Source organism: Mya arenaria, chromosome 17, assembly GCF_026914265.1.
Source record: "Mya arenaria isolate MELC-2E11 chromosome 17, ASM2691426v1".
NCBI lineage: Eukaryota > Metazoa > Mollusca > Bivalvia > Myida > Myidae > Mya > Mya arenaria.
The window spans coordinates 12,165,571-12,177,824 of record NC_069138.1 but is presented as its reverse complement, the minus strand read 5'-3'; the positions used below and the strand labels follow the sequence as shown (position 1 = coordinate 12,177,824).

General features: G+C 33.3%; 1 protein-coding gene across 1 annotated transcript in view; it reads right to left on the bottom strand.

Moving 5' to 3' along the window:
• The window catches only part of LOC128223194 (UPF0462 protein C4orf33 homolog), a 33,998-nt gene extending 22,286 nt beyond the window's left edge, over positions 1-11,712 (bottom strand). The window contains exon 1 of the mRNA XM_052932485.1: positions 11,608-11,712. Coding sequence (XP_052788445.1) covers positions 11,608-11,712 — 105 coding nt within the window. The remainder of the gene's footprint in view (positions 1-11,607) is intronic.
• Positions 11,713-12,254: the final 542 nt, after the last annotated feature.

Here is a 12,254-nt window from a genome sequence, read left to right as displayed (position 1 = left end):
CTTTTACTAATCTGATTAATTTACATTTTATACCAGATGTATACAGTTTTATCCACAAATCATTGCGGTAAATATTATCGAAACACTTAAACATGTCGACATAAATAACTTATATTCTATGTTTTTAAAATAACTTATATTCTATGTTTTTATTGACATAATTTTGCACAACAGACATTAAAATATAAATTGCGTCAACTGTTGAGCAACATTACGAAATCCGAATTGCGCATCCGAAAGAGTAGCATTAAATTCACAAAATGAGTCCATGCGCTTATTTAAAGTTATTGTAAATACCTTTGAAAAACAACTAACAAGTGTTATTCCTCTACATTTATTAACATCATTAACAAAATCTTTTTATGAAGAGGAACAATAACACCTTCTGTCCACTTTTCTTGAAAGAAACCCGACAATAAAATGCTATTAAATATATCACAAAAGTTACTAGATAATATGTCAACACATTCAATAAAGTACTTATTTAAAATACAGTCGCTACCAGCCTACTTATTATGTTTAAATGCCATATTGCACTATGTACTTCAATAACAGAAATAGGTTGGTCTGACTCTGGAAATGTAGAATTATCTTCATTAAAATCATGACTTGAACTAAATTGTTCTGCCTCATCGTTATTGCAATCAAACGTAATTGTTTTAAAGTCGACCAATGAAAAATTACAATGCCTTATTCTCTAGGTTTATTTTTCCTTAAAGTCTCAATTTCCTTTTTTTTTGTCGATAAGCACAGTTTTTCTTTTTACGAATTTAGATTTTTATAATATTTACAATGAAATTAAGAAATGAAAATATAAAGGGGCTGCAACTGTCGATGTAAAAGCAGATGAAGGGTGTCAAGAATTAAAAGTCCTGTGCAATAAACTTAACTTAGAAGACGTTTGGCGTCGAAGAAATCAGGGCACCAAGTGCTTCACATTTATAAGAAATAACGCAAAGTCCCGTGTAGACTTCTTTCTCAGTTCAAAAAGTATTGATGACGAAATTGAACAATGCAAAATTGTACCTTGTATTTTTACAGACCACAATACAATTGAAATTAAAATAAATACCGAAAATGTAGCTCGCGGACCGGGACTATGGATGTTCAATACAAGGTTATTAAACGACACAGAATATGCTTCTCTAATCAAAACATTTTGGTCATCATGGACACATAATAAAACGTCATATGCTAGTTGCAGTGAATGGTGGGAAATGTCAAAAATTAAAATTAGAGCTATCACTTTAGAATATTCCCAGTCAAAAAGCCGCTCCAAAACAAATATTAAAAAACTAGAACAAAAACTCTCGGAATTACTATCTGAAGACCTCACTCCCGAAATAATTGAGAAAATATCAAACATTAAGCAGCTCATAGCGGACTATTATGATTCAAAGTTAGAAGCCCATAAATTACGCTCGAAGGCTAATTTAATTCAGCACAACGAAAAGTCGTCAGACTTCTTTTTTAGTTTAGAGAAACAACGCGGCAAAAATAAACTATGGCATCACATTAAAACAGACTCGGGGGCGATTAAATATGGTATAGTATCGATATTAGAAGAACAAACAAAATACTATAAAAAGCTATTAAATTCTGAAGGCACTGATTCCGTCTCAATGGGCAGACTTATAAACAAATTACCAACAAAACTTTCTGAATCAGATAAAGATAAACTAGAATCAAATTTAAACATAACTGAGCTTGACAACGTTATTAAAACTTTTAAACGTGGGAAATCCCCCGGGGAGGAAGGAATCACTGCCGAATGGTACCAATTTTTCTGGGATATTATAAGAGAAGATTTCCTGATGGTAGTTAATGAAATATGTGATAATAAAAAACTTACTGACTCTCAATATAAAGGTATTATATCATTAATTTATAAAAACGGCGATAGAGACTTGCTTAAAAATTGGCGGCCGATAACATTGCTTAACGTTGACTATAAAATAATTTCAAAATGTCTTTCAGAGCGCCTTAAGCCGATGCTTCCAAAACTTATTCACACCGATCAGAAAGGTTATGTAAAAGGCAGGTATATTAGTGAGGCGAACAGATTTATACAAGATGTAATAAAATACGTCGATGAATCTAATGAAGAAGGCATTATAATCTTTCTCGATCAAACCAAAGCCTTCGACCGGGTTGAGTGGTTATGGGTGGAAAAATGCCTGGAAAAATTCAATTTTGGCGAAAATTTTAGGCTATACATCAGAATGATGCTATACGGCTCCAAAGCTGCAATAAAAACCAACGGTTTCATTTCCGAGTTTTTCAGTCTGTCTCGTTCTATTAAGCAGGGGTGCCCGATTGCCCCCCTGATCTATATCCTCCAAGCGGAAGCCATGGCAACTGCGATCCGCCAGGATAACAATATTGAGGGTATTAAACTTCCCTCCCGCAATACTGATAACAGAGAAGCGCGAATCAGCCAATTTGTAGATGATACTCAACTTTTTTGCAGAAATGAAAAATCTCTTCCGCAAATATTTCACAATTTATCGGACTATGAAAAGGCATCCGGATCTAAACTAAATAAATCGAAAACAACCGGTCTGCTTATAGGTAGATTAAAAAAAACTCACCGAAGTTTAAGGACATATCGTGGACAAAAAACAACGTTAAAACCCTTGGAATTCACCATGGATATAACATTAACCTCGATCTTATTTATGATTCTTTCATCGCTAAAATAAAATCTTGTATTAACATTTGGAAATCACGCAACTTAACGCTGCAAGGGAAAGTATTGATAGTAAAAACGTTTGTTATATCTAAGCTTCTTTATGAAATCGAAATAAACGGTATACCGGACAAGTACTCGCAAATGATCGATAAAATTATTTCGGATTTTATATGGGAAAATAAACAACCGTTAATAAACAAAACTACTTGTCAATTACAACGCGATCAAGGCGGCTTGAACATGCCAAGTATAACCGTAATTTGCAAGGCATTAAATGTTAAATCTATTTACAGATTAATTCAATCTGAACCACAAAACTGGAACACAATAGGCAAATTTTATCTGCAATCAGAAGATGACAGATACGAAGAAAACTATTTTTTATGTAAATGCTCGTCATTAAAAAACATGAGATTGTCACTCGGAAATAATCCCTTCTATATAAAGGCTATTAGTGACTGGTGTGATTTTGTCCACCTATTGACAAATAATGACTCAAACATGAATACACGGCTGTTCGGAAATCATTTAATAACCTTTCGCAATAATCCGTTATTTTTCTCATCCTTCACAAAGAGTAAATTAATAAATCTCGAACATATCTGGAGTACTGAACAGGAAAAATTTCTAGATGATAAAGATTTATACACGCAATTAAAATACAAACGAAACTGGATATCAGAATGGACCACAATTAAAACGGCAGTTACAAAATGTTTACAAGCCGATAAAGCTAAACATACTACAAACATACAAATAAAAATAGACAACATCCAACTACGCCGAAAAACAGGCAAAGATATAGACTACTACGATTTAAAATTAAAAGACATCCACCAACTGTTTAATAGTAAAACTTCAAAGTTATGAAGTGAACGAAAATGGGACAATATTTTAAATATTTCCCTTCCGTGGACCAAAATTTGGAGTTGTCTATACAAATCAAAAGCGTCATTAAAAGCAAAACAGTTGCAATTCAAAATATTACACCAAACGATATTCACGCAGCAAAAACTTAGCAAAATGAATTATTCAGACGGACTATGTAAAATTTGCAACAGTGAACAAGAAAATTTAACTCATCTGTTCTGGAAATGTAAGCACGCGCAAAACTTTTGGCAAGAAATAATTCCGATTGTCGAAAATATAGCCTTAAACACATTACAAATAGAAATAACAAACCAACTATCAACAGCCTTGCTTGGACTCTTTATTTTTCCAACAAAATGCAAAATAATAAACACTATACTGTTAGAAACAAAGTGGCGTATGTGGAAAAGTAGAAACTGCATAAACTATGAACAGAAATACACAGATATTAAGCTGATGTTACTGGACATTAAACTATCTACTATAGACCAATTAAAATGGCCTGACAATAACCGGTCAGTAGAATTAGTTAAAGAGTACTTTATTATTTGATGTCGCATTTTGGCTCTTTTTTTCAGAATGTATGACACTTCAGACACATTAAGGACTGTTGTCATGTGTAAACTTGTATAAGTGTTTACCAGCTTTACTATTAAGCTTTAGCTGTTACTTATTTGTAATTTGTTGATAAACATCCGTTGCCTTATTTTACTCATTTTGCTTTCGAGAGTAAAATAATATCTTATTTCGGATAAGAAAAACAAAATCATACGAGTACAATGTACATTTTTATATTGATCTCAATCATTACAAAGGCACTTTTGAAGTGCATTGTATCTGCTGCTATGCTTTTACCACTTTTGCTTTCGAAGGTAAAAACATTTCAAACTCAGATTTTATTAAACATATGCAATATATAGTACTGCTATTTTAAATATCTAAACATTTTTGTAACTTGATAACTGCATGCACTTTGAATATTACTGTTTTTGAATGTTGTAAGGGCCCATGGGAATGGCCCCGACCCCATGGTCCCTATTACGGGGCAAATAAAAGGGGTCCTCGAGACCTCAAAAAAGAAAAAAAAGAAATGAAATTTTACCAACGACTTAATATATTAAGTTAAATATTGAACCTGAAATTATACCTTCGTCTGACTTTTTGTAGTGTTATATTGGAATACTATGTATGTAATAACATCTCATGCATATGTCTTTTATACATAACATCCCTTTGTTAAGTTCTGTTTACCATTTTTCATCTGTTATTTTTCACTGCTTTAAACTTTGTAAGTTTAAAGCCGAAATAAACGTATTGTGTTGTATTGTATATTTATTTCGTGAACCCAGTGTAGTTCTCTTAACATCAGTTTTATTCGTATTACAGATACGTAAAGTTTCTTTGTATAAACGCCATGCATTATCACAAGCATTATCAAATTAATCAGCATTTTTCGAACAACTATCAATATCAAACAATGGCTTAAATTGGCATAACCAGTTCTCCGTGTGGACGGGGATTATACTGTTTATAAGACCAGTCGATCCCTTCAGGGTTAAGCATGATTTTTTCTAAAGGGATCTGTTGCGTCTTATGTCGTGCACGTTACAAATGGTTGCAGCGGTGGGATGAAGACAACTGCCGGATCGGAGTTGCCTTACCCACGAGATTCCCAGGCCAAGATTCGGGGCGAGTCTTCTCGGAGGGGAAAGGAATGTAACGTTCCGCTGTAGGCGGAAGTGCGTTCACAGTACGTTGATGTACTTGAATGGAAATGTATGCAAATTGGCATATCAAGTTCTCCGTGTGAAGGTTCAAGGATGTATGATACGATCATTGGCAAGGTAGTGCCAGTGTTATTTGCAGTAACAGCCGGATCGGAGTTGCCTAACTCACGAATTTCCCAGGCCAAGACTCGGGACAAGTCTTCTCCGAGGGGAAAGTAATGTAACGTTCCGCGGTAGGCGGAAGTGCGTTCATAGTGCCTCGTTCCGTTGAAGGGGGAAGTGCGTTCATAGTACGTTGATGTACTTAATAATATGCAAATTGGTATAACCAGTTCTCCGTGTGGACGGAGATTATACTGTATACAAGATCAGTCGACCCCTTCAGGATTGAGCATGCTTATCTCTGAAGGGATCTGTTGCGTCTTATGGCGATCAAGCAATTTAATCCTATGGCTTTTATATATATTCAACAGAGGCCATAGCAGAAGCATAATCAGGAACAAAGTCTAAATCGTCATAAACAATATTAACATAATCATTTGTAATACAATCACACTTGTTTCCGTATATAATGCAAATAACCTTATGTGTCACTCGTTGACAGTTTGTTCGGCCTTGGACCCTGGGCCTTTTAACAGGAGTTTAGCGAAGATTATCAAGCTGTTTTTTCTTTTCATTTGAATCTTTTCTTCAAGTTTCTCCAAATCGTCAAAATCATTAATTTCAGTATATTGTTTACGTTATCACATGGGTCTACTTAGCGTAATGATAATTGAGTTAATCGCCGGCGGCCTCATCACAATTTCGTATATCTTGAAGACTAGGTTTATCACGAAGCTTGCCGGAGATGGACGAGTTGTTACGATTGAAAGCGTTATGGAGCGGTTCAAATTTAGCAATCGGAATACTCTCGGCTTTTATCCAAAGAATACAAGTTTTATTCGAAAATTGGCATCTTTCCTTTGGCTATGTGGAGATGGTATAAATAGTTTTGTGACCAAGACACCAGACAATTATGTTTAAATACAGATAAAACCCGAAAGTAAGCATTGTTCTATTTCGTATATTACATCCAAACATGTTATATCATATAATAGCTAAATATATTATGTAGAACATCAACATTGGGGAACATCTAATAAAGCATAATAGCCCTTTGTATAATAGCCGATTGCTAATGTTGCACCGCTCTGTACCGCTTTGCCAAGTGTAACTCGTCACATTTGTTTACCTCTTTGATTGACATATTTTACTGACATTTTAACAAACTGTTTACCTATAATCAGCGATGGGATAGGCTATCAATCAATCATCATTCATTAAAAGCTGGGATGTTTTAAATAAAATAATTATACACTTACATTTTAATGGGCAAGCTAATTAAAATCAAACTTTTTGGTGGTAAACCCCGGCTCCAAGTGCCGATGACCCATTCTGTTTCACTCCGTTTCCAAGAAGGCATTGACCGTTGTCAACCGACATGGCAAATGTGTCGCATCCTGGTGTCTTTCGGCAGAGCCTTGAACACTGAAGTTCATTTTCCACAGACTGGTTTAGAACTATAGTAACAATTTGCGAAGACGGCTGATTGAAAAATAGCTCACAAGTGACCGGAGAAAAGTAAAATAGAATGAACATCGAACTTTCGATGCAAAGAAACCGTCCTTTCATCTTGATTTCGAAATGTTCGTTTCTCCAAAATATGATATTTATCGCACAATGTTCCAGTGTTAAGTGAAATGTTGCCGTAAATTTGAATTAATTTTGAAATTAAATATTGCTTTTTTATAAATGTTTTGTGTGCCGTTCAAACAGTTATATAAATTGTTTGATTCAGTCCGCATCTGAAGTATTTTTATTTATCATTACTCTGTTACACAGGCGAAAATGAAAGTGGGCTATTCAAACAAAGGTATGATGTAAGATGTTTGTTCTACCTCCAAATGGAAGATTGGTTTAGCAATCGACATAATGGCAATTCAATATGTTGATCGGAACCCGACTGTTTTCTAAACAATATTCCACACTTAAAATAAAGATATATAATTAATAGAAGCGTCAACTTTTATAAATATTGGCATGTAACGATTTAGTTTATCAAAGGCTAAAAAACACTATTCATACCTGAAATAGAACTAGACCACACTCTCGCGCAACATCGTGCCAACGAGAGTGACTTAGTATAAGTTAATATAACTTTCTTCACAATCGTTGTAAAATAAATAAAGTTTAAACTAAATAGAACTACCCATTGTTGTCTTAGGTTCTGTTATTTGAAATGCCATGGTAATAGTAAAAATACCAAACTGAAAAGATAAATATGCATGAGACGGGATTCAAACATGATGTATGTATAATGATGTGCCTACTTGACAGAATTCTCTAAAAACTGTTTTACTAGATATTTTTTAATTTTGTAAATTTGATTAAAATGCTTCGTGAATATTTTATTATTGATTATATAATAATCTGTTTCTATACTTTTTTCATCAAAATGTGTGTTTAATCAGTTATTACAGATTGTAATAATCTTGTGGGTCCATATGTTACTTCATTTGATCTCCACTACTTTTGTTCTAATATCAAAGCCTTTCTGTAAATTTTTAAAAAAATCAAAGATGGATTGTTTATCAATTGACCCAGTTCAGTGCGTTCAGTAGGGCAAGCGTTTACCTAACGTAAGCAAACTGTGTTGTTTTGTATTCCTGTTGCTACGCAGCGCAAACACTTCAAGCAGAAAACCAAACAGCAAACGTTCGCCGCAAAAGCGTTTACTGAACGCATGGCGGTTTCACTGTATGCATACCTCTTGGAAATGTCTTAAAATATGTTGGTACAGTAGTTTGCACTTCGGTGCTCCTGATTGACTTTAGGGATCACGCCGGGTGAGGTGGAACATTTTCTGCTCTCCCTGGCACTTAGATTGTTTAGCGATGTGATCTTTTTTCCATATTTTGTTTTTGTATAAATACATATTTTACAAATATGAATCTAAGTTTATAATATTGCACTATTATAATAGATTTTCGTATTTTACTTATTGTTTTTTAGCTTCCTAGTAACTCAATTTATACCTTATTACCTTCATTTGATAATATATATTGTCTTTGTAATATGTATTTTGTATTAACTTTATATTTATTTATTCACTGAAATTACCTACTCTTGATGCATTTGTACTGTCTTTCAATTGTTAAACCTATGTCTGTGATTGTATTTTAATATTCATGTATTGTGTTTTAAATATGCTATTTTAATACTGAACAATTATTTGTTCATTTGCATATAATACCATGTCTTTATATATTATTTACATTTAAATTTATTTAGGACTGTCGGTCAAAAGCTATACATAGCTTATGTTTTACTGTTTTTGATAGTACCCGACAATAAATAAATATTGACTTGACTTGACTTGTAATTCCTTTTTTGTTCTAAAGCTTTGTTGTTCTACTTGTTACTTGTTTTCATCAGTCTTGTAAGGATTGTATAAGAGAACAATTTTTACCTTATAGTTAATTTGTTGTGGACTATTCATTTGTGTGCTAAATATATGGTGGTTATTCAACTAGTAAATAAAAGCTGAGAAGCGGTGACAGGACTTCCTTGTTGGCGTGAGATTTTGTTGTCAGTTATCTAATTTTCCCTTGACTGTACCGGCATAGGTTCGCACCCCACCAAAAGCAGAATATTTTTTTATACCTTAAATGTATTTTTTTCTGCAATTTCGGTATCAAAGAGTAAAATAGTTATAGTATAAGTGTTTTCAGATGCATTACCGGGTAAAAAAATCGAAGCCAAAAAATAAGCGAGTCCCTTTAATAAACATTCGAAAGAAAAGCCTCCTCATAAAATATGCAACAAACACTCCCTGTATAGACATTCATAGCTAGAGAAAATTTTACATTTTTGAATACGATGTTTATTTTATCCCGTCTGAGCGTCGAAATACCTATTCAATACAATTGATTCAAGAGAAAACCTCCGTATTTACGCACAAATAACCAAGCCTATGACAAATATTACCCTTATCATCATATACCGCAGATATAATAAATACATGTTATTCCATTACATGAAAAACATAAATAATTTATTATTTACCTTAAGGATTATAATACACAAATAATATGAATATAATAAACCACACAAACACGTAAAGTTTATTATCTTAAACGTTTCGGCGTAACGCCTTCATCAGTGGATATAAACAAACAATATAAAAAGGAAGTTACGCCAACGTTATATAACTGCGGCACGTTGTTCGTTGGCAAAAGAAATAACGTCGCTAAAGAGATAAATATATAGGATAAAGAAACATAGAAATAAATAAACATAATACTATTATGGATCATTAAGTGATGCAATAGCCAATAAAAAGGAGTGTAGTAAATTCCTAATAATAGGCAAACATAATAAATTATAACAACCATGTAGTCTTGTTAAATATCAAATAAAAGTTTTTGATTTAGACCGTTGGGAAACAACATATTGAATTTTACATTTTTTTTTACATGTAATAAGATACGTCACTTTGCTAGAATGCAATTAGAATTAAAGTGTAAGTCATAGGTTAAACCTGTGACGCTACTTTGAAATTGTGAACTAACATTGATAGTGTTAAAATGTGTACATCTACGTCTTAAACATTTATCGAACACGTTTTAGTCAGACCTTCTATTTCATGTTTTAAAATCATATCACGAATTTGATAATATTATTTTTTTTTTATAAAATCAATTTTTTGTATATGTTTGAACATAAATGCAAACACAATTATAATATATAAAAATGACAAGCACTCTAATCAATCATAAATAATAAATATGTAATGTTATACCAAGCAAAAATAATACAAGTCGTTACTGTAAAGAGAAACAGTAGTTTTAATGCATATTTCCAAACAACTAAATGAATAAAAATATTATTTAGAGACAGCGTTAGAATGATTTAAATGCCTTAAATCTTGGTTACACTTGTTTGACCGCTGTTGCCCCACCTAAGCGAAACGAATAACGATGATATTGTTTACTAACATCGACAACAGCTTTTAGATTGGTGATTAAAATTTTCCTAGCTCTATTATATTAAATTGTTTTGTCCAAACTAAGAATATGCTTATTCAATTTACGAGAACAGTTGTTATTCCGAAATATGCATCAATTATCAATGATACCAGCTTCAGCGAGATATAAACTCAAGGAAATAAACTGGACAAGCATGTTGACCTGGTCTGAAAAAAACACACTAGTAGTCACCTTTTCTCCAACTGTTCACTGATCTTTTTTACTAGAAGGGGGAAATTTTCTGTAAAATCAAACAAAATATTTACATCAGATATTAATTCAGAAACCTGTATGTGAGAGTTCACTAAATATATCTTGTATTTCATTTTTCTTCCTTCTCTGATAAAATATTTATAATACAAACTCGTGTATATTACACGACTTGCTACAAAAAAAACACTCCAGTACAACAGAAGAAGTAAAACGCAAAATCCATCTACATTCCAGTAGACCGGACCGAATAAATTGTACACTATAATACATTATTAGCTTAATAAATATAATATTTTAAAACGTCCTTTACATCTTTTTAATATTCTTCGTGTACAGTACACGACTTAATTTGTACCAGGTACAAATTGACACTCCGGTTCAACCGACCAGGTGAAAAACAAGCAGACCAGATAATAAAAGACGAAATTAATTATATAATCTTTATAATACTTAATCGTGTATATTACACGACCTGCTACAAATGAACACTGCGATACAAAAGAACGAGTCAAAGCAAATTATCTTTACATTCCACAACTTGTATCAGAAGCCAAATGAAATTAAACGAAGGAAAATGTTTAATACATTTCGTAATTAAATTTGTGACTTTTTTTCGTTCTTAAACACAACCTAACTACATTATTTGAATGAAAAGTTATTCATGTAGTACAAGTAATATGAATTGTAAAACTACGTCTAAGATGGTAACACTTATAAACGGATAGCAAGCACTTTGATAAAGAAAAGTCGAAAAGTAAAAACACTATCACTCCTAATATCAAGAATTGATTGTCCCTTTTCAATATCCAGGGGCCGTATCAGTCACGTACATGTCTTAGCATCAAATGTGGAGTTAGAACTCAGACTGTGCTGTATTAACGGTATTCACTAACGTTTCTGAATCCAAAGTTAGAGTCCAAAGTCTGAGTCTGAGTCTTAAATGTTGAGTCTAAAATTTAGAAGCCTTGCAACCTTAAAACATAGCGACTGGACGTAGAGCAGCCATGCGAAATTTGATTATTTTTGGGACAGGTGTTACCCTCTGGAGGACTTGAGGGAAGAAGAGATCTTCGCGCTGTATCGTTTCATTTTCTGTTTGAATTGTGCCAGGCGGCGCCCGAGACACCGCAAGATGTTTCGCCATACCGCTGGTGTTGTGAGATTTGAGATACATGCGCTATCCTTTTAAGTTCACTGTAGGTGCCACTGGCAACCTAAGCAGGCCCACATTTAGCAGAGTTTGCCGCCAGGTTAAACAGGTTATATTGGCCCTAGAAAACCAGTATATATGCTTTCCACTCCGGTGATCTTGTCCGCCAAGTGAAGCAACTGTTCGGGGACATAACAGGTATGTAATATCGTAAAATGTCACATTTAAAGCTAAACTTTAGAAGGAATTACTCAGTGCAAAACATGTTTATGTCATCTCCGTGAAGAGAAGTGTTCGTAGTGAATCGCAGTCAATTTGTACCCTAGACATGTTGTACCCTCTAATTTTTGGTTCGGTGGGACATTTCGCACCTTACCGTTGGCCACATTGTACACTACAGTTGTAATGTAATGATGTTATAAAATGACAAGGGTACTAAATGAGTAGGTGAAAGGCATTCGTTTATAGATTTGATTTCCTACTTTAACATGGTTTTGTTTCAATTATCAATTATTGTTTGCTTTATTTCACTTTCT